Source organism: Carlito syrichta, unplaced genomic scaffold, assembly GCF_000164805.1.
Source record: "Carlito syrichta isolate Samal-C Ts95f unplaced genomic scaffold, Tarsius_syrichta-2.0.1 Scaffold303504, whole genome shotgun sequence".
NCBI classification, from domain to species: Eukaryota; Metazoa; Chordata; class Mammalia; order Primates; family Tarsiidae; genus Carlito; species Carlito syrichta.
In genome coordinates, this window is record NW_007247600.1 from 180,988 (window position 1) to 204,752 (window position 23,765).

General features: G+C 43.0%; 1 protein-coding gene across 2 annotated transcripts in view; it reads right to left on the bottom strand.

The window, feature by feature from the left end:
* The window catches only part of STX7 (syntaxin 7), a 61,429-nt gene that overhangs the window by 37,231 nt on the left and 433 nt on the right, over positions 1-23,765 (bottom strand). For both annotated transcript variants that reach the window (XM_008058594.2, XM_021712627.1), the window contains exon 2: positions 14,815-14,965. In XM_008058594.2, coding sequence (XP_008056785.1) covers positions 14,815-14,899 — 85 coding nt within the window. In that variant the 5' untranslated portion in view covers positions 14,900-14,965. The remainder of the gene's footprint in view (positions 1-14,814; positions 14,966-23,765) is intronic.

Consider the following 23,765-nt stretch of genomic DNA (forward strand, 5'->3'; position numbering starts at 1 on the left):
ACATTCCTCAAAATAATAAGATATACATAATAGCCAACAAACATATGAAAATATGCCCAACATCACTAACTGTCAGGGAAATGCAAATTAAAACCACAATTAGATATCACCTTACACGAGTCAGAAGGTCATTATTAAAAAACAATAGATGCTGGCCTGGAAGCAGAGAAAAGGGAACATTTATACACTGTTGGTGAGAATGTAAATTAGTACAACCTCTATGGAAAGCAGTGTAGAGATTACACAGAGAACTAAAAGTGGATCCACCAGTTGATCCAGTAATCCCACTTCTAGGTATCTACCCTAAGGAACAGAAGTCACTATATTAAAAAAGATGCCTGCACCCGCATGTTCACTGCAGCACAATTCACAACTGCAAAGATGTGGAATCAACCTAATGCCTATTAGCCAATCAATGGATAATGAAAAATGTGGTATATACGCACCACAGAATATGATGCAGCCATAAAAAAAGCAACCTGGATGGAGGCGGAGATCACCACCCTAAGTGAACTGACTCAGGGACAGAAAACCAAACACCACATGCTCTCGCTTATATGTGGGAGCTAAATGGTCACAAAGATGGAAGTAACAGACACTGGAACACCAGTAAGAGGGAGGGGAGCTAGGGTTCAGAAACTAACTACGGAGCACAATGTTCACCATCTGAGGAAATGGGCCACCTGAGGCCCAATCCCCACCATTATATAATATGTCCGTGTAATGAATACGCATGTGTACCTCCCGAATTAAAAAACAAACAAGTTTAAAAACATGTTGTTTCATCTAACCTATCCTTCACAAAACAGAACTGCTATATATAATACTAGTAAAAAAAAAAATTCCAGTCTTATTACTTGTTACTCTTGGATTCCTCCAATAATCAAAAATCTTTTTGACTGTGCTTTTCCTTTTTGTTACAAACTAAACCATACAATTCAGTATTTTATAAGTTTTTATTTACCTGATCAAAACTAATGTGAACATAAACTTTCCCACTGCAATATTCAGGAAGATTTTAGCTTTAGTTGAACAAATGCCCATATTCGAACTACATATTACTTTAATTACAGCATCCTCTCTTCAAATTTCTTTTGTAAAATCAGATAATTTGTACTGACACCATTTCAAAAGATGTAAACATAGTGTGATAAGAACCACCCAAATGTGGTACAAAGTACCATTTTTATTCAATCACACCCAGTATTATTAGCATCATCAGATGGGGGAAAAAGTGAACCGAAATTTCACACTTCTGCCTTTCACTTCATGTGATTCCTGCATAATCCTTATCAGTAACACATACCCATGGCAGGTTAGATTTTTAACAATAAATTACTCTACCTAAACCCAGAATTAGAAAACTACACAATGATAACAGGTTTCACTAAATTTACAACTCCACATCTCAAATACAACTCGCCAAACTTTCTTCTTTACTTTCCCAGTAGGTTCATTCTCTCAGTTGTCAAAACTGTAAGTCATTCACTTCTCTTCTTTCCATCAATTTCTGACAGCACTCCCTCCCACGCTCCACCTGATGACTTTGCTTCATACTTCAGTTAAAAACAGACCCACCCAGGATCTCCCCCATTTTTGCCCACCACTCTCAGCCTCGCCTCTGTAGAGCAGGTGAACAGGGAACCCACTTACTAGTGGTCTAGTCCCCAGCCCTTCTCACCTTCCAAGACGTTTCTGTTGCAATTATACTCTCACTAGAATGTCCCTTTTGTAGTTGAAAATGTAACCCTTTCTTTAACCCTCTTTCTACCTCCATGGCAGAGTCTGTTAGTTGTCTACTAAGGACTGATCCTCTCGCCCTTCCTTCTCCAATAGAGCAATCCCCAATTTTAGTAAGTACACTGAATTAGCTAAAAGATGTTTTCAGCCTTCCTGGCAGTGAGGCATAACCATGTGGTCAATAACATAAGCACAGGTTAGTAGAAGTCTGGAAAGTCTCTTTAGGATTGAAAGAGTAGTTCATTACCTTTCCCTTCTCCCATTTATCTACACTTGGAATACGGATACGAGATTACTCTTTTCAAGGTCAGCAGCTTACCAAGTCTAATTCCCTCTTTTCTCTTACTCAGTTTCTCAGCAGCATTAGCTACAGATGATGCCTCACTCATTCTTGAAACATTCTTTGCTTGATTTCTAGAACTCTATCACATCTTGATTTGTTTTACCTAACAGGTAACTCCGTCTCAGATTCTTGATTCTGTTTTCTCCCTTCCTCAGACAATTTTTTAATGCCCCAGTCCTCTTCTCTTAACTCTACTCACTCTTCTGTGACTATTTTACACCTATGGTTTATACAATATTTATCTTTTGAAGATTACCTGAATTCCAAATTCGTGAATCTAAACTAGATGTCTGAGATCTCCACTTAGATGTCTACAAGTTATCTCAAAATTTACTTGGCCAAAACAACTCTCTCTGCTAGTCCTGAACAGTCTTCCTTCCTGTCTCAAACACACCTGCCGCTATCATCTTCAACTCCTTTTCCCTCCCACTCCCACCCACATCCATCAGCAAGTCCTCTGGCTCTGCCTCCAAACGCACCCACTGCTTCTCTCCATTCCACGGCTATCACCACGCACAAGCCAACATCTCTTGCCCCTGATGTGGGGTCTGAGCGTTTGATTCACGGCACCGACACACAACTTACCAAGAGAGAGGTTTATTAGCCAGGTTCGACTGGCCAGAGTCACCCACCACACTCACAGGTCTCTAGGAGAGGGCCCCACACTGTGGCAGGGGCCCTCTTAAATAGACAAAAGCCCACCTAATTTACAAGGCCATTATAATTCAAATTCAAACAACACAAAGCCTGCCAGAAGAGGGGCTTGCTGGCCACAATTCAAACAGAGAAAAGCCTGTCAGAATGTGAAAGGGGCTTATGGCACAACACACACACTGCCAGCAGGTTACAGAAGCAGAAAAAGCTGGTTAACTTATTTAACATAGCCACTTGGGGCTTCCAAGTAGGGCATTTTTTCCAGGGTTTCCAAGAATTACTAAGTTTTAGGGGAGAGGTTACAGCACACAGTTTCAGCATACTTACTATATGAGGTTATAGTTTCATTACATTTCACATAATTCATCACACTTCATATTTAAGGCTTCATACAGATTTCATACAATTCATTACCTCTTACATTTCTCCCCTTTGAGCTGTTCCTAGAGTTAAATTGTTGACTTTTCGTATAGGGCCTGGCTTGGGTTCTTAGTATTATTAAGTTTGTGGGAGCTAACCTGTGCTTTATGTAATTTAGTTATGTACGTCCCTATGGTCACACATATTAGAACTAAGTGTAGAGGTCCTGTGATGGTTGAGACCAAGGTTGTGAGTCAAGGAGACCAGGAAAATAAGGACTGATACCAGTTTTTTGAGGCCTGTATTTTTGACCTTTTATGTTTAATACTTTCTTTGACTAGGGCAAGAGTTTCTCAGAATATTTTTGATTTGTTGGCATAAAAGTGACAAGTTTCTTTTAGTGCCATGCATAGTTCTTTTTTTTTTTTTTTTTTTTTTTATGAAGAGGAGGTTCAGCCTTTTATTTTGGAGTACTACTTTAGTTAATGAGTTTATCTGTTGTTCTAGCTGGGATATGCTAGTTTCAAGATTTTGGAGATCTGTGTTAACATGTATGCTTAGTTTTTTAAGATTTTGGTTTTTTACAGTTAGGGCTGCTGCATCTAAAGCCGTTGATCCTGCAATTCCTAACCCTACAAGGAGGGGCACCAAGACAGGGACTCATTTAGTCCGGGGAGGGGTTAGGAGTTCAAGTTGCTCCCGCCCTGCAGGCCCTTTAACAATATATACTTGGGGTAAAATGTGTACTAGGATGCAAAGTTCTGAACTGTCTTGGAGGAGCTCTATGGCAACACACGGAGTTATGCCTCATGTGCAGGCAAACCAGGTAGTGGGGGGAGCAACAGTCATATAGAGGCTCACAGGAGTGCTAAACTGGGAGACATTTATTTTAGTAGAGGCCGTGCAGGCTTCTTGGTATTTATATTATAGGACGAAGTACGGAGGCAGGTTCCTTGGCCGTGCAGGCTTCTTGTATTTATATTATAGGATGAAGTATGGAGGCAGGTTCCTTGGCCTTGGAGATTTCCCAAGATGAGAGTTGGATCTTCGCCCCAAGGACATAATCCCCAAAAGTGAGCAGTGGTATAGTTGAGAATGTGTATGTGTTTCTCAGTATTACCTATTGAGGAATTGGCAGTTAATTCTACGTAATATGGGGGATGAGGGTCTAGGCATAACCAACAGTCCCTTGCCAAGTCAGGGATTATAGCGTTAGCAAGCTGGTGAACTGCTGACAACATGGGAAGGAAGTGACTTACACTTCCGGGTAGGATAATGGGGAGAGCAACATTTGGCTTTCTAGGCTTTGTAGTAATTATAGTCACCTGGGTAGAATTGGCTGACTCAGATTTTTTCTGAGTGGGTTCAGGAGCCCGGGGCATTGGCAGGGAGAAATTACAGTTAGGACACACAGGGGTATTGACATGGGGTATAACCTTTTTCTGTATAGTGAATTTCATTCCGGGATCCGCTGCCAAGGCATCCAATTTGAATTCCTATGTTTTTCCTGACTGCCATTTGTCCTGTTGCAGAACAGTAATTTTTAGTGGATTGCAAGTTCTAATTTGCTTGCAAGGGGAAACAGGTTTCTGTTTATGAAGGCTTATGTAGGGGTCCTTGTTAATTCCCCAGGTGGCTATAGTTACACAGTTCCATGACACACAGTCGAACTGCTGCGACTGGTGGTAGCGATCGGGGTCAGTAGCTGGGTAGGCATAGCAGTTCCACTCTGTAAGCTGTTTTTCTGTTTCTAAATTGTTAGCACTACATTCCCATGTTAAACTAGGTCATAATTCACAAGGTCAAAGTTAAAGACTGGCTGCCCATTTCCACAATGAGAGATTATAGTTCTAGTTTTTGCATTTGTTAGGTCCCAGGAATATTTTCCTGGGGCATACTGATGATGAATTTTATAATGGGGAAGGTTTAAAAGAATAAGGAGGGCTACGGGCCCCCCCTGAGAGGACGGGACACAGGTGCCTCCAGTTACATGATGGACCTAGGAAATCAGGGCACGCGAAAGTCTTATTTTTAGTGGGTTTTTTTTTTGGCGGCTGGCTTGATGACTTTCCATTTCATCGGTGTTTTCTCGCTGGTCTTGGTGGGGGGGTTCTGTCTTTTTTAGTTGGGAATGATGGATTCAGGGACAGACACCACTGACCTTCACTGCCGTTGAGGTAGTTAAGATTACCACGTGTGGTCTTTCCATTTTGCGGTTAGAGCCTCGGTTTTGTGCCATTTGACCCATACTTGGTTTCTGGGTTGGTATGGGTGAGCATTTACCAGACCCAGTTTCTGGAAGATGGCTCGCATGGTCTTGGACACTGAGTTTTGTACTTTTTGAAGTGACTATAGTGACAAGTAAATTATGGTTAGACAGTTTTAGTACTTTTTCTAAGTCTACTGTTGGAAGTAGTGGCGGGGGTCGCCCGAAAAGGATTTTAAAGGGGGTTAGGCCCTTGATGTAGGGGGTGTATCTTGTCTTTAGGAGGGCATATGGAAGGAACGTCACCCATTTCTTGTGGGTCTTTAGGGTTAATTTGGTTAAGGTATCCTTAAGTGTTAGATTCATTTTTTTTACCTGTCCTGAACTTTGAGGATGATACGTACAGTGCAATTTCCAATTTATTCCTAGAGGCTTTGTTATACCTTCCGTAAGTTTGGAGACAAAGGCCAGACCATTATCTTATTCTATTGAGATAGGAAGACCATATCTTGGGATGACGTTGGTTAAACGTTTTTTAACTGGTACAGATGCAGTTTCCGCTTTCATAGGAAATGCTTTAACCCATCCTGAGAAAGAGTTTACCAAGATTAACAAGTATTTATATCCATATTGTCCTGGCCTTACCTCTGTAAAATCTATTTCCCAATGTCTCCCAGGGGTTAATCCCCGGTGTCGGGTCCCTTGGGTGGATACACTGACCTTAGTGGCGTTAGTTTGCTGGCACGGTATGCAGTTTTGGACGAGTTCTTGGGCCAGCTGGTCTAGATGGGGCAAGTGGAACTTCTTCTCAGTTAGTTTGGTTTTTCCCAGATGAGTGTCTGTGAAGTTGTTGTAAGAGCTTGCGTCCCAGGACTTGGGGAAGGAAGGTCCTTTCATCTTGGAGTTGTATCCATCCATTTGGCTTCGTGGTCGCATTCAGTTTTTGTGCTGCACAGAAATTTTCCTCTGTGTAAACCAGCGGCTCATATAGTACCAGGGAAGGAAGTGTCAGCAGGCAGACAGCGCAGCAGCGGGTCATCTTTTTGGTCGTTTGATTTGCTTTCCTGTTGCCAACCACCTTATTTGAGTTCCCCTGCTGGTGGCCTGGGCAGCGTATAACAGTTACCTTTGTTGGGGTCCAAACTGCCGCCAAGAGATTTAGAATTTTTTTCCTGTTTTTCATAGTTTTCCTTGTAGATTGTTCCATGTACATGCACAGTTGTAAAGGCATACCTGCTATTAGTATAAATGTTAACAGTCTTTTTTGCACCTGCTTTTAGGGCTTTAGTTTGGGTGATTAATTCTGCCTTTTGGGCTGAGGTTTTTCAGGGAAGGGGTTCGGCCCATATTGTGTTCTGTAGTGTTACCACTGCTGCCCCCGTGTACCTGGTTCCATTTCCCATAAAGCTACTACCGTCCGTGTAGAGGGTTAAGTCTGGTTCTGGCCAGGGAAGGTCCGTTAGGTTTGGGCATGGCTTCTGGTTTGATGCAGTCATGGGTGCCACGTGTCCCTGCCGGCAGCAAGGTAGCAGGGTTTAGGCTGGCAGTATGCAGAAACCTAATGCGTGGCTGACTGAGAAGTAAAGCCTGATAATGGGTGAGTCGGGCGTTGGAAATCCATTTAGCTGGGGCCCCTCGGAGAAGGGCTTCTATTGCATGTGTGGCTGTGACAGTTAGGTCCTGTCCTAGTGTTAACTTGTCTGAGTCTTTTATCAGCATAGTCACAGCTGCAATGCTTCGTAGGCAGGCTGGCCATCCTGCCGCAACTGGGTCTTCCTTGATAAGTATGCCACTGGCCTATTCCAAGGCCCGAGTTTGGGGGTTAGGACCCCCTGGACGACTCTCTGGTTCTCATCTACAAAGAGGTGGAAAGGCTTCTCAAGATCTGGTAGGGCCAATGCTGGAGCTGAAATTAAGGCTTTCTTTAAGGTTTGGAAGGCTTTTTCCCCCTCTGGGGTCCACTGGAATTTTTTTTTTGGGGGGGCCCTTAGTGAGTTCACATAAGGGCTTAGCAATTTCAGCGAATCGTGGAATTCAGAGCCTGCAGTATCCTGCTGCTCCCAGGAATTTCCTGACCTGTTTTTTTGTTCCCGGGACCGGGATGTTGACCACAGCCCGGACACACTGACTTGATAGAGCTCTTTTACCTTCCTGAAGGACGTACCCAAGGTAGGTAGTTGCAATAGTGCAGAGTTGGGCTTTTTCGCTGACACTTGGTATCCCAGTATTTCCAATTCCTTCAGGAGATTTCTGGTGGCCTGTAGACAGTTTTTATTTGTCTTGGCAGCAATGAGCAGGTCATCTACATACTGTAACATGGTTACCTGAGGGTTGCTCCTCCAGAAGAACAGCAGGTCTTTTTGGAGGGCTTCACTGAACAACGTGGGAGAGTTCTTAAATCCTTGTGAGAGCCGTGTCCATGCGAGTTGGCCATGTCGTTCCGTCTCCAGGTCTGTCCATTCAAAGATGAACAGGAGTTGGCTCTCCAGGTCTGTCCATTCAAATGTGAACAGGAGTTGGCTCCATTCAAAGGTGAACAGGAGTTCAGCATCCCTTGTCATCTCGCACGGACACGGGATGCTGAAAAAGGCATCTTTGAGATCTAAAACAGTGTAGACCTGTCGTTCAGAAGGAAGCTCAGCTAAGAGAGTGTATGGATTTGGGACTGTTGGGTGGATGTCCTCCACTTGTTTGTTGACTTCCCGGAGGTTCTGCACTGGAGGATAAGACCCTCGTACCAGCTTTTTATAATGGGAGCAACGGTGTGTTCCAAGGTGATTGACAGGTTGCCAGAATACCAGCCTCCTGGAGGCGGCGGATATACCTAGCTATGACTTTTTGTGTTTCTTGGGATATAGGGTACTGATGAACCCAGATGGCGCTTGCCTGACTTTTTAGTTGCACCATCACTGGGGGGCGGTGACTTGCCAGCCCCAGTGGGTTAGTTTCGGCCCAGACACCGGGGAGCTCATGCCGCAGCTGGGTTAGGAGCTCTGAATCCGGCTTAAGTGACAGAGGTGGCTTACCTTCTGCCAAAAGATACTCGTCTCAGAGAGGCACTGTTACGAGGATCTTGGTTGGTTTTTTTAAATTCACTGTCGCTGTAGTTTCCTGAAACCCTATCTTTATTTTGAGTTTATGCAGAAGGTTTCGCCCCAAGAGCGGGTATGGGCAGTAAGGTATTACCAGGAAAGAGTGAGTTACTTCATTTTTTTCTAGATTCACAGTTCTTTCAGGGGTCCAGGGGTTAGTTGAGTCCCAGTTGCCGCCGTACCAGAGTATACTTATTTTGGAGAGGACCATTATATTTCTTGAGAACTGAATGTTCTGCCCCCCTGTCCACCAAGAGGTGGACAGGGTTACCCCCTACCATAAGTTTGGTCCTGGGCTCCAGTGGGGTATTAATAGAGCCCTGGCTCCGTCAGTCAGATCCTAACTAGAGCACTGGAGTTGGTTGTTGTGGTTCTGAGGTAGGGTGACATTTTCTTGGCCTGATTGGGCAGTCCTTTTTTCAATGTCCCCTTTTCTTGTAAAAGGTGCACTGGTTCTTGTCTAAGGGGATTTTTCTTCCGGTACCCTTTTCTCCACATTTCCCTGTCCGTTGCGTCAGTCAAGTCTCTTCCAAAGCTGCAACCATTACTATAGCTAGTTTTTTTTGCCTGTTTATTCTTAGAAGAATCTTTGTTATTATAAACTTTTTGGGCTACCTTGATTAATTCTGACAAACGTTTTCCTTTAAACCCTTCAATTTTCTGTAGTTTCTTTCTGGTATCAGGGGCCAACTGGGAGATAAAGGCTATGACCAATGCCCTCCTATTTTCTGGGGCTTCTGGGTCTATCAGAGTATATGTCTGATAAGCCTCCAAGAGGCACTCCAGAAAAGCGGTGGGAGATTCCTGTGGTTTCTGAGTAACCTCACTTACCTTAGACAGATTTGTAGGGTGCCTTGCGGCAGCCTGGAAACCCCTCATTAGAGTCTGGCAGTAGGTGGTGAGACACTCCCTACTGTGATCAGTGTTGGGGTCCCAGTCCGGCCTGTCAGAGGGGAAGATATATTCCAGACGTGCAAGTTCAGTTGGTCAGCCATCAGTTCCCAGGATTAGCTTTCTTGCCTCCTGCCAAATTCACTCCCTTTCTTCCGCAGTGAAGAGGACCTGGAGAAGCTGCTGGCAGTCATCCCATGTAGGCTGGTGTGTATAGAAAATAGTTTCAAAGAGAGAAATAAGGCTTTGGGGTTTTTCAGTGAATGGCGTATTTTGTTATTTCCAATTGTACAAATCACTGGTAGAAAAAGGGACATAGACCATGAAAGGCTGGGCTTCCATCCCCTCCACATTTACCCCCGTGGCTTGCCGCAGACAGAGGATGACCGGGGTTTCCCCCAAGATCCTGGAGGTTGAGTCCGGACTTGTTGGTTGGTGGGGGGCTGTGGGGCCCTCCACGGGAGGCAGAGAGAGAGTGGGGTAGAGGGGCTGGTAAGAGGAACCACTCCTGGTATGTGCTGGACTAAAGATTTTTCGTTCTTCCTATCCCTGTCCTGTCGCAGGATATGGTGGTGGAGTCTCGTCATTCTCTGGTGGAGGTGGGAGGACTGGAGGTGGGAGGACTGGAAACTTTAGTAGTTTCCTGTAAGACTAAAACATGAAGAGGGTTAGATTCAGCCTTTCTCATCTAGGATGGTTGCCATAGGACGAGGTAGTACCAAGCAGTGAAGTATGGGATCTGGTCCTGGTGGCATCAGTAGATGATCCGTTGAACTTTTTCTATTGCTGAGGGGTTAAAAGTTCCTTCTGATGGTCAATTACTGTTTGCAAGATTTGGTCATTCAGAAGAACAGAGAGTAGTTAACTTATTTCTAAATACCTGGTTTCCTGTTTGCTGCACAGCATTTTGGAAATCATTAAAATGATGCAAGACCAGTTCTAGGGGGGTGTTTGGCCGAGAGCCTGACTGCCCCATGACATCAACAACAAGAAGAGCAATAGAAGACATGACAGTTACGAACATAAAGCACAACGAGACAAAGACAAGGACCGGCCTGATTGCCTGAGGGCAGACCCAAAACAGGGGATCCTGGTGACGTCTCACCAGGACCCTGGACTCAGGAAGTAACGCTGCGTCCAGCTTTCCTGGAAGTCCAAACAGACGTGCACACATACAGAACAGGAACCTGGCTTACCTCTCTGAGGACTCCAGAGGCATTGTGAGTCTGCCAGGGATGGCGAACACGGTGCCCGCCCGGTAGTTGGCTGCCTCAGAGTCCATTCTAGGCCCATTCAACAGCCAGCTGCTCCCGTGTTAACAAACGTTACGAGTCTACAGCTTAGCAGGCTCACAAGGCCAGTAGGCATAAAGGACTGTGTCAAGCACTCACTTCCCGGCCAATGCACCAAATGATGTGGGGTCTGAGTGTTTGATTCACGGCACCAACACACAATTTACCAAGAAAGAGGTTTATTAGCCAGGTTCGACTGGCCAGGGCCACCCACCAGACTCACAGGTCTCTAGGAGAGGGCCCCATACTGCAGCAGGGATCATTCTTAAATAGGCAAAAGCCCACCTAATTTACAAGGCCGTTATAATTCAAATTCGAACAACACAAAGCCCGTCAGAAGAGGGGCTTGCCCGCCACAATTCAAACAGAGAAAAGCCCGTCAGAATGTGAAAGGGGTTTATCGCACAACACTCACACACTGCCAGTGGGGGTTACAGAAGCAGAAAAAGCTAGTTAACTTATTTAACATAGCCACTTGGGGCTTCCAAGTGGGTGTTTTTTCCAGGGTTTCCAAGAATTACTAAGTGTTAGGGGAGAGGTTACAGCACACAGTTTCAGCATACTTAATATATGAGGTTATAGTTTCATTACATTTCACATAATTCATCACACTTAATATATAAGGCTTCAGCCGGGCTCGGTGGCTCAGCCTGTAATCTCGCGCCTTTGGGAGGCTGAGGTGAGTGGATTGCCTGAGCCCACGGGTTCGAGACCCACCTGGGCAGCAAGACCTCATCTCTACAATAAATCAAAGAATCAGCCGGGCATGGTAGCACATGCCTGTAGTTCCAGCTACTTGGAAGGCTGAGGTGGAAGGATCGCCAGAGCCCAGCAGGTCGAGGCTGTGGTGGCCGGGAGCAGCCACTGCACTCCAGTCTGGGCGACAGAGTGAGACACCAACTCAAAATTAATAATAATAATAATAATATATATATGTGTGTGTGTGTATATATATATATATATATATATATATATGGCTTCATACAGGTTTCATACAATTGATTACCTCTTATACCCCAAACCTCTGTGATGACCAACATATTCCCTTGCTACTGCTCCTTTGTCTATGGTTCTAGGTGGTAGCCAAAGGAATCTTTTCAAAGTGCAGCTCCGATGGTGTCTTCTTTGCTCAAACACATCCAGTGATTTCCAAGGTCTTTTTTAGAATGACATCTCACCTCCCTGCAGCCTGTAAAGCCCAGATGACCTGTGGCCCCTGATTTCCTCTCCTGCCACTTCTGTCCAAATGCTAGGCTTCAGTCACATGGGTTTTTTTCCTGTCTCTATTTTCTGAACACCTCAAGTCTGAACTGCTTTGGGATTTGTAATCCTAGCTATTCCTTCTGCCCGAAATGCTCTTTTCCTGAATGTTCTCACTACCAGTCCTTCCCCATCCTCATCCAAGGACCATCCAAGCCAAGATAGCTTCCCCCATCACTCACTCTCACATAACTTACTGTTTTCTTCTTTATAAGAAAGTATGTTGCTTATTATTATTATTAATGCTGCTTCTCCATACTACACTGTAAACTACATGAGAGCAGGAACTTAGATTCTGTTTACTGTCAGATTCCTATGGTATGAAACAGTATCTAGCAAGCAGTATGTGTTCAATAAATCATCTGTTGAATGAACCAAGACAGAATTGCTTCTGGTCACTTAGAAACAGTGATCTCACTCTTCCTGAGGGAGGCAATTCTCCCTGCACAACTTAGATTATTCAAAAGCCCTTTCTCGTCAACTTGAAGTCTGACTACCTGTGGCTTCTGTACATTAAGAAGGCCCCATGTCCATGCAGGACACATGGCTTCTGTTTTACACATGACAATGATTCACTATCTGGAGATGGTGACTATATCTTCTCTTGGCTGAGCAGTCCCATCTCCTTTGCAGCTCTGCACGTGGACAGCTGGGGGTCTCATCACCACCTTCCCACACAACAGGACTGCCGTGGATGCAGTCACACACTTAGCGACCAACCATGCCATGATTATTCAACTCTGGGCCAATTCATTACTTCTCATCAGTTGGATCAACAGATCTTTTTCTTAGGGAGCATAGCCTCATTTAAGTTACCCCTTTTCTTCTTCTGATTCAAGTTCATACACACTCCCCAATCCATGTATCTTTCACATTGCCTAGCGTTTACTGCTTCTACAGTTTTGGCACAGAACAGTCAGTGTTCATCCTCTCGTGAAATTCCTGACACCATTTGGCTTTCCCAACACAGGATGCCTGTCCTATTCTTTGGAAGGCTTCTTGGCCTTCTATCTTGCATACATGTCCTAATTTTCCACACATGAAAATTAAAATTATAAGCTCCCTTAATTTTCACACAGGTACCTAGATTCACCTGAGATAAAGTGGTGGTATTTCTTTTTTTTTTTTTTTAATTTTTTTGAGTTGGCGTCTCACTCTGTCACCCAGACTGGAGTGCAGTGGCCGCTTCCAGCCACCGCAGCCTCGACCTGCTGGGCTCCAGCGATCCTTCTGCCTCAGGCTTCCAAGTAGCTGGAACTACAGGCACGTGCTACCATGCCCAGCTAATTTTTTTGATTTATTGTAGAGATGAGGTCTCGCCAAGTTGCCCCAGCGGGTCTCAAACCCGCGGGCTCAGGCAATCCACTCACCTCAGCCTCCCAAGCGCGGGATTACAGGCTGAGCCACCGAGCCTGGCTTAAAGTGGTGCTATTTCTAACCAGCAACATAGGAGGAGCCATGAAAAGGAGAGGTTCTTCTTTGGCTACCAACAGAGCAGACCTGAAGCCAGAAGAGCAAGACAAAGACCACACTGGTACCCTGCAGTAGTCTTCTTTTTTTTTTTTAGAGACAGAGTCTTGTTGCCCAGGCTAGAGTGTAACAGTACAATCATAGCTCTCAGCAGTCGCAAACTCCTGGGCTCAAATGATCCTTCTGCCTCAGCCTACCAAGTACTTGGGACTACAGGTACACACTACCACACCTGGCTAATTCTTTAAATTTTCTGTGTGTGTGTGTGGGGTCTCACTATGTTGCCCAGGTTGGTGTTCAAACTCCCTTGGCTTCCCAACCTGCTGGGATTACAGATGTGAGCCACCACACCTAGCCTGGAACAGTCGTTGATGTACCATTCCTATACTTCTCTGCTAATCACGTCTTTGCTCCCCTAACAGCCAAAAATCCCAAGGATTTTTCCAAAGGAGAATAAGGTGCATTACATGGTTATGCACAGAAACACTTCTTAAAAATCACCTGTAATGTAATTTTACTACCTTTACCTCCAAAACATACTGGCATTTCATGTAAATCACTCGGGTAGAGCAGTAACTGTTAGGAAGGTAATGATTCAATAAAACAGCACAGTACGGTCATCTGAAAACACTACGTTTCAGCAGTATATTAGCATTCTAATAAAGAGAGCAGCATTAATGAAGTAAGTTGAAGAATAAAACTGTGTGAACATACTCTGAAAGAGTTCAGGTGATGCCCAGAGGGACAAACACTGACAGCAGGGTGACAAAAATAATCCACAGTATGTGATTAGCTGAGATTAGAACTCGAAAACAACATAAAATAAATCTATAGGCTAAAATCTGCTACAACGATTTGTTTTTATTTCTACATATATTCTGAGGAGTAATAATTTCTAATGAAAGGGCTCATTAAATCAGTCTACTGATATTCTGTGTCTGCAAGTGAAACAAAGGAAAATTTCTGGGGAATCCAGGTAGTTATCTTCCATAATATCTGCCTTAATACATCAGAACTTCTTATCCTTAGTTTTTCCCTGCTCCTTAATAATGTACTACATGTTTGCCTTTTATAAAATTAACCTAACCAATATTCAATCAGATTTTATTTTTAATAAGCATATGTCCCCTTAAACTCTTGATAGTGCTCCCCAGTTCTGAGCCTATGGGATTGAGTCAGCTAGTCTCATAATCTCATCTAGAGCCAGATGGTTATAAAGCAAATATAAATAATGTAAGTACTATTGCTCTTTTAAACTCTTATTTCATTAATGACACAATGTATTATGTGCCTTGCACTGGTTCTTGACACAAAAATGCAGTAAGTGTTATTGCTTCTAATGTAATTCTCTTATAATCATTCCAAAGAGTTCTAGCCTTTCTAAAATCTGTTCTCAGAGGAATACTCCTCCCTCTCTCAATCAATAGAGATGCCCTTTTATGAACCTCCACCAGATCAAGTTAAGAACTGAAACAAACAGTGACATCAATTTAAAGCTCAACTCACAACGCTGTGTGATCTTCTGGATGTTGGCAGAGATTCGCTGGGCCAGCTGGGCGGGGTCACCACCAATTCCTGGAGTGTACGACATGACTGCTGTGCTTATTCCCTGATTTTATCAGATGTTGGTGGGCTGTGCAGCTTTCTAAGGAGTTACCTAAATAATATAAAGGAAAAGTCAAATCATTGTATTTCTAAAGTAATTGGCTCACATTTTCCAAATAATCATTCTGAGAGGCTACAAGAACAAGCTTGATTATCCTAACAGGGCTAGAATCCAGCAAAGTGACAAAAATACCAAAACTCTCTTGTCTATCAAAAACTGAACTATAAGCCAGGCTCGGTGGCTCAGCCTGGAATCCTGTGCTTTGGGAGGCTGAGGTGAGTGAACTGCCTGAGCCCGTGGGTTCGAGACCCGCCTGGGCAACTTGGTGAGACCTCATCTCTACAATAAATTAAAAAATTAGCCAGGCATGGTAGCGCGTGCCTGTAGTTCCAGCTACTCGGAAGGCTGAGTGGAAGGATCGCTGGAGCCTAGCAGGTCGAGGCTGCGGTGGTCAGGAGCGGCCACTGCACTCCAGTCTGGGCGACAGAGTGAGACTCCAATTCAAAAAAAAAAAACAAAACAAAACTGAACTTTAAAGGGCAGTCATGCTAAACATGTTAAACAATTAAAATAAAGTTCAAATTGCATATTGCATACTCCCTATGAAAACTTCTTTAAGTAAGGTTTACTAAGTCCCTTTTCTGCATATAATTCTAATTATTTATATATTTTCTCCTTAGCTAAACTACAAACAACTATAAGCCAGGGCCCACATGTTATTTATCTTTTAAGACAACTTTTAGCATTTAAATATTGAGTAATATAACACAGACTTTATCCCCAGAAATTCAGTACACATGAGTAATCAGTCTCTACTTTTAATAGGAAAGGTTAAATGTGAAATAGTATAGCCAAAAACTGAGAAGAAAATGTCCTGTAAAATGCTCATCACACCATCCTGACAGAGCAAGGAGAATGAATGACTCTTCTCTTCCAGCAGCCAGCATCCTAGGATTGAAGGGATGCTGAGAGAATGCCACGGGAAGGAGATGAAATTCCTCCTTAACCCACAGCACTCCACTGAGAGTTTGGAAGGAAGGTTGAAAAGGGATGTGCCTGCAGATAGGACTATGCCCAGCAAAGAATTACAACCATACAACTAATCCTCCTCCTATTCCTAACCCTATTCTTACTCAGACCCCTAATCATAGCTCTACCTTTCTTCCCTCAGTGTTGTGGGGTACATATGAGAGTTTCCTACATAAGTAAATTGCATGCAGGTGAGGTCTGGGCTTCTAGCAGGCCCTCTCTCCCACTAATAGTGGACCTGGTACCCAGTGTGTGGTTGTGTGACCCCTGTACCTCCTCCCTAACTCCCTTCTTTTGCCGTGTCCTGTGTCTGTTATTCCCACCTTTGTGCTCATGTAACTAGTGATTAGGACCTGCTTATAAGTGAGAACATGAAGGATTCAGTTTTTTTGGTTTCTGTGGTTCACTTAGTATGATGGTCTCCAATTGCATTCATGTTACTGCAAAGAACATAATTTGTTTCTATTTATGGTTGTGTAATATTCCATTGTGAAAATGTACCAAATTTTCTCTATCTAGGCCACTTTCAATGGGCATCTGGGTTGGTTCCATGTTTTTGCTATTGTGACTAGAACTGCAGTAAACATGTGTACAGATGTCTTTTTGGTAGAATGATGTATGTTCCTCTGGGTATATTTCCAGAAGCGGGATTGCTGGTTCATATGGAAGTTCAATTTTTAGTTCTTTGAGAAAATGTTTTCCACAAAGGCTGAACTAGCTTACATTCCCACCAACAGTATAGAAGAATTCCCTTTTCTCCAGTCACACCAACAACTGTTGATTTCTGACTTTTTAGTGATAGCCAGGTTACCAGTGCTAGGTAGTATTTGCATTTCTCTGATGATTAGTGAAGCTGAACATTTCTTCATATGTTTGTTGGCTGCTTGAAAATACTCCTTTGAGAAGTATCTGTTCGTGTCCTTTGCACACTTTTTAATGAAGTTGTTTGTTGCTTTCCTGTCAATTTGTTTGAGTTCCTTGTAGATCCTGGATGTTAGACCTTTGTCAGATGCATAGTTTGCAAATATTTTTCCCATTCTGTGGGTTGTCTCTTTAGTCTCTTGATGGTTTATTTTACTGTGCAAAAACCTTCAGTCTGATAAGGTCCCACCAGTCTAACTTAGCTTTTGCTTCATTTGCTTTTGAGGACTTAGCCATAAATTCATTGCCTACTCTGTTGTACAGGAGGGTGTTCCCTAAGTTTTCTTTGAAGATTCTCATAGTTTGAGATTTTACATTTAAGTCTTTGACTTATTTTGAGTTAATTTTTGTATATGGTGATAGGTAAGGGTCCAGTTTTATCTTTCTGCATGTGGTCAGTCAGTTTTCCCAGCACCATTTGCTAAATATGGCCTAACTCTACTCCTACTCCTATTCCTAACCTTACGCTACTCCTAACCCCAACCCTATTCTCACACTTTTTACATGACCGTGCACTGGAATATTGCAAAGTTGTTGGCAGTCTATTTGGAAGTCAATTTTCCAGTAAAAGTCTGTTATGTGACCAGCATTAAACTAAGTACCTGGGAGACACAAACAAAACACAAAGATAAAGTATCTGCCCCAAATCCAGTTTGTCATTTAAGAGAAAGGATAAAGAGATTAATGCAAACTGGGCATGGTGGCTCATGCCTGTAATCCCAGCACTTTGAGAGGCTGAAGTGAGAGGATTGCCTGAACCCAAGGATTCAAGACAAGCCTGGGCAACATGGTGAGATCTCATCTCTACAATAAATCAAAAAAATTAGCTGAGCGTGGTGGCACATGCCTGCCATTACAGCTACTGAGAAGGCTGAAGTGGAAAGATCTCCTGAGCCCAGCAGGTTGAGGCTGCGGTGGCTGTGAGCACACCACTGCACTCCAGCCTGCATGACAGAGTGAGACACCAACTCTTAAAAAAAAAAAAAGAAGAGAGAGAATACTGTAAACCAACAACAACAACAACAAACGACAAAAGATCCCATGCTAGATAAAAGCGAAAGGGTCTACAAAAAGGAAAAATCACCATCACCCTTGTCTAGAAAGAACATACACAGAAACGTAAGATGTATATACTCAGGCATGGTAGGTATGAAGAAAACAAAGACAAGGACATGAGACTGAGGTAGACAGATGCAGAACACGTGGCAAGGACCCAGGCGGCACAGTGTTTCCTAGGGGAGTCTGAGCCAACCCTAGATCAGATGATTCACAAGGAGGAGACAACACGGAAAGGAAGAGAAAGGAATGACATAACATTTATCACTCACCTGTGAAGTGAAAGATATTTCACATGGACAAATTTGATTTTCACGGCCTCCCTCTTTGAGTAGGTACCATGATTCTTATTTTAAAGAGGAGCAAACCGCAGCTTATGATGATTAAGTGACACGAGCCATCCCTAGGTAGAGGTGGGATTCAGGCCCAGGATTCCTATGCTTTACACCGTGCAAAACTAATACCACAGAAGAGACAGGACCCTCGATGCCAGGTATGGTTTGAATATGGTGCAGTAAGAAACCACTGGAGGCCGGGCTCGGTGGCTCAGCCTATAAGCCCAGCACTTTGGGAGGACGAGACGAGTGGATTGCCTGAGGATGTGGGTTCGAGACCAGCCCAGGCAACTTGGTAAGACCTCGTCTCTACAGTAAATCAAAAATTAGCCAGGCATGGTGGCACACACCTGTAGTTCTAGCTACTTGGAAGGCTGAGGCGGAAGGATTGCCGGAGCCCAGCAGGTCAATGGAAGGATGGCCGTGAGTGTGCCACTGCACTCCAGCCTCGGCAACGAACTGAGATTCCAATTCAACAAAAAAAAAGAAACCACTGGAGATTTCTGGTAGGAGAGGAGAGGCCACAGTGAAATATGTGTCTTTGTTCTAAGGGACATTGTTGGTAGGAAGTGCAACAACTGAACAGTTGAGACCAGGAAAATGGTACTGGTTCCATGCTGGGAACACAGGAGCATCATAAAAGGTGCCTGGCCACCCTCCAAGTCCTGGGAACTTTTAGATGCTTTCCAATTTGCCTCCATTGTTCTACAGGGCCAATTTATCTATTCTTGGCTCTTTGGGCCTCACTAAGTCCTAGAGATAGACCCAAAACCAATTTCATAAAGGGTAAATTCAAACCTCAACTCAGACAGCTGGCTGCTGCAGTAGGATGGCAGGAAAAACCTTCCAGGTAGCTTTGGACTTGGGCCCAGAAAGAGCAAGACTAGACCTGGGGAGTCAGTGAAACCATCAACTAGATATCTAAATTCTACATTAAAAAAAAAAAAAAAAAAGGACCTTGTTGAGATGTAATTCATATACCACGCAACTCACCCATTTAAAGTATGCAAGTCAATGTTTTTTTAATACATTCACAAAGTTGTACAACCATCACATCACTTTTAGAACATTATCATTACACCAAAAAGAAAGTCCACATCTTTAGCATCACTGATCACCATTTCTTCCAACCTAACCAGTCAGAGGCAACAACTAATCTATTTCAAGCCTTTATAGGTTTGCCTGTTCTGGACATGCCGCATGAATGGAATCATAAACATGTATTCTTTGAGACTGGCTTCTTTCTCGTAGAGTGTTTTCAAAGTCCATCTGTGTTACAGCATATATCAGTACTTCTTTTCATTGCCCAGTAATATTCCACTGTATGAATAAAGACAATTTTCTCTTGACTCAATGACACCTGCTTTTCTCTTTTCCCTTTATATACTAGATTTCTGGGGAAACTGGCTTATAGCTAACACCAACACACTGAATGAGAAAATGTTCCATTGCTTATTAATGAACTCTACTGGGGAGCTCCTCCACCCACAGGGTTCCATTTTAATCTACACACAAATGAGTCTCACATCCATGTCTCTAAGTCATACTCTTAACTCTCTCTAGTGTCCACATCTTTGAAGCTCACCAATTGCCTGTGCAGCTCCTATTGGACCTAGCAACTGGGAATCTCTACTCTGGGCAAGACACTTAGCGTTTGGGCCTGCCACCAGAATCAAAACGAGATAATGTACCCCCGGGGACCAAGTGTTCTTTCACCCTACTTAAGGGAAAGGTGTGATCTGCTCTTGCACCTGCAGAACCAGCTTCAGCACAAGCCCAGGATAGCTAGATCTGAGGCTTACTCTCTCCTCCATAGAGAGAGAGTATAGACAGAGACCTATCAATTCTAACACAGTGCTGGAATATTTTCCTTAACCTTCAAAACTCATGTTGGCTTAGCCTAAGTCTTCTCGTTATTTTATTTTAACGCCATCTTTTTTCTTCTCAAGAGAATCAACCAATTACTCAAAAATAATCAGTTTTATTCATCCCTTTACTCAAGCAGCTAAATATGTGAAAGTTCCTTCTGGTGAGATAATTTGGCTTGATTCACTCAAAGAGCTGCTACTCTTAGATTATCTGGAATCTCCTGAAAGAAAAGAGCATGAGGTCCTGACCACCTCAGCTCAGTCTTGAGTGAAGAATAAAAAGCAATTTGCCAAAGATAGAGGAGAAAGGTATGTAAAAATAAAACAAGATTAACAATGGCCAACACTTATCCAGGATTTACTATTTCTAAACCTTATGCTTAGGACTTTTAAACTTATTTTCTCAGTTAATTCTTGCAACAAACCTAGGAGGTAGGTATAATTATTACTGCGATTTTTCACATGAAGAAACTGAGGCATAATGAGAATAAATAACTTGCTTAGGATAAGCAAAAAAGCTTAAGTTTGAAACTAAATCTTAGAGCCCTCATTTTTTAAACACTAAACCATTCTGTTTCCTTATACAATAAAATTAAAGGCAGGCGAACTCACTCAATTAGAAAAAACAAATTTACCACCTTTCTGCAGGCCCTGAATAAAAGTTTTGCAATCCCCACTCCCTAAATAAGAAAACAGGTTTGAGATGACTACCTGAGTTGATCACCATAACACAGCTCAATAACTTTTTCCTTTTCTGTATTATTCAGCTAACACAGCTCAATAGCTTTTTCCTTTTCTGTATTATTCAGCTAACGAGTGTAATCTAAAGGCAACAAAGGCTGGCTCTTCTGATGATGAGACACAAGAAGTAAATGGGCCAAACAGCTAACTTTACTGCTAAAAAAATGCACAACCAAATACACAGATAAAGCTAACTCTAAACTGACTTACATGTTTATGATCTTTGCATATAGGCTAAATGAATGCCAAGTAATTCAGGTGTGTGCTTTCCACATCAGTTTCCAGCACCAAACCCAGAGTTGCTATGCACTAAAGTACTCTTGTTGGACAACTTTTGATAGGTCATTTAGAATACCTAGTTTCCCTGATCAGAATAATAATCACATGCTTATTATCTAGACCTGTACTATCTGACAGCGTGGCCACTAAATGGCTATTCAAATTAAAATGAAGTTAAAAGAAAAATTGAGTTCTTCATCACATTAGTGACATTTAATGTGTTCAAAATTCTACATGATTAGTGGCCATCAGCTTGGACAGCTCATGTATAGATAATTTCCATCCCTGCAGATAGTTCGACTGCACAGTGCTGGGCCCCACAAACCCAAAATCAATTTTATAAAGGGTTAATTCAAACCTCAGTCTCAACACATCAATAATTACCTATGAAAATGAGTAAACACTATAAAGATAAAGAGGGGAAAGGAGAGCCAAAGTGCAACACTCATAAGAGTCTTCTCAACACTGCTCTGAAGTACACAAAAGAATGAACAAAGGAAATTTTAAAATGGAATCTTAAAGTATACACTACCCCCACTTACTACTGGATATACTGTAGAATCCTTAAGACTTCCATTAAGCATATATCTCATGCTCTACACATCTAGCCTAGGCAAAATAGTCAGTTTCACATTCTTTTTTTTTGAGTTGGAGTCTCATTCTGTCGCCCAGACTGCAGTACAGTGGCACACTCCCGGCCACCGCAGCCTCGACCTGCTAGGCTCCGGCAATCCTTCCATCTCAGCCTTCCAAGTAGCTGGAACTACAGGCGCGCGCTACCACACCCAGCTAATTTTTTATTTATTGTAGAGATGAGGTCTCGCCAAGTTGCCCAGGTGGTCTCGAACCCGCGGGCTCAGGCAATCCACTCATCTCAGCCTCCAAGGCGCGGGATTACAGGTTGAGCCACAGAGCCCGGCAGTTTCACATTCTTAATCATGAGTGCCAGCATAAACAACCAGACTTCCCTCTGGCCCGTGCCCCAAAATGTAAGTTCCCATGGGGGGGGGCGGTTTTTTGTACACTGCTCTATTCTTAGTATCTGGCTACATCAAAGATGCTTAATACATATTTGCAGAATGATTGAATAAATGTACCTACTTGCTAAGAACACACGCCTAGACTGAGGGTAAATATTACCATTTCTAAAACACTGAATTCCAGTGCCTTCTTTCAGATCCAGAATATCCCAGACTTCTTGCTGCCTTGGATCTTTGCTGGGTGTCATTTCCTACCTCTAGACAGTTCTTCCCATGATCTCCATGTGACTGACTCCTTCTCCCCAGCAAGGTCTTATCACATGCCACAGAAGTTTCAATGACCACACTGATGGGAACGGAGAACTCACCACTGGCTACTTTCTGTCAATTTCTCTACCTTACTGCTTTACAGCACGCACTCATCACTAATTAAGATGACTTTATTAGCATAATGTTTATTAGTGTTTATTACTATTTATGCCACCTCTGGAATATAAACAGAGATGACCTGTCATTTCATGGTATCTATAGTGTCTAGTTCACAGAAGAGGCTCAACGAACATGAGAGTGCTCAGTCCACAAGAGTACACTCCACACAATCTACATTCACTGAGTTCTTCGGCTCTGCTCCTCCACCCGTTGAACTATTATACTGCTTGGTTTTAGTTCACATACCAAGAGGTTTTTTTTCACCCTCTCTCACTCTAATCTTTAAAATCAAATGAAATCACGGGTAAGCTTTACTCAGACGTACTACAGATGTTTTCTATAATTTATTCTTCAACCACCAGCACTTAGATCAAGACCAACATTGTCAGAAGCTGCATAAATAAAATATCTGAAAAGAAAGGAGGACATTAATGAGTTAATATGGTATCATATTAACCTGTATAGAAACTTTGAAACTAGAGCATAATTCGTAACTAGTCACAGGTCTGAGGCCAACTTCTCAAAGAGGCCTGCAAAACAAGGCTGGTCCGCATCACAAGACGTTCAACACTGATATCAGCCCCTGCTCAGGTGTGCTAGAGCACTCCGGAGCAGAAGCAACGTCCACCTGCAACATTACTAAACAGAGCAGCATTTCACAATTATTTCCTCTTCTTCCAGATTTTGGGCAAGTTTTAAGTTACATATAATTATAGTCAGAATACAATGATCTGAAGCAAACGAAAATTAATGTATGTATATAATAGCCAAGCAAACAGAAGAAACCTGTGGGGGGGAAAAAAAACACAGCATTTCATCAGAAAGGCACTTTTCTTCTTTAGGTCTGAATTTAAAGACGCTAGATAACCTAGAAAACAAGGAGAGGGAGACACTTGAAACATTTTTATGCATTTTGCAAGGTCTCCATGCAAACAATTTAAAGGCCTGTACTAAGAAGGTCAAAGAAAGTGTGTTAAAGTCATGGAGTTAAATAGAAAACCAAATCCTAGGAGCCCCCTGCATAAGGTATACGGCTCGATGGTTAGTGGCCATCAGCTTGGACAGCTTGGACGGCCACATATTTTTCAGTTCCTGTCTATGCGGGAAGAGAAGTTTCAAGCGTGTTTTTCAGTCCGTGAGGGAAAAAGAGGAAGAGGTCAGCTGGTCGAGGCTAGCTCAAGGCAGAGCCCGAATTCCTGGGCTGGGCCCGCCG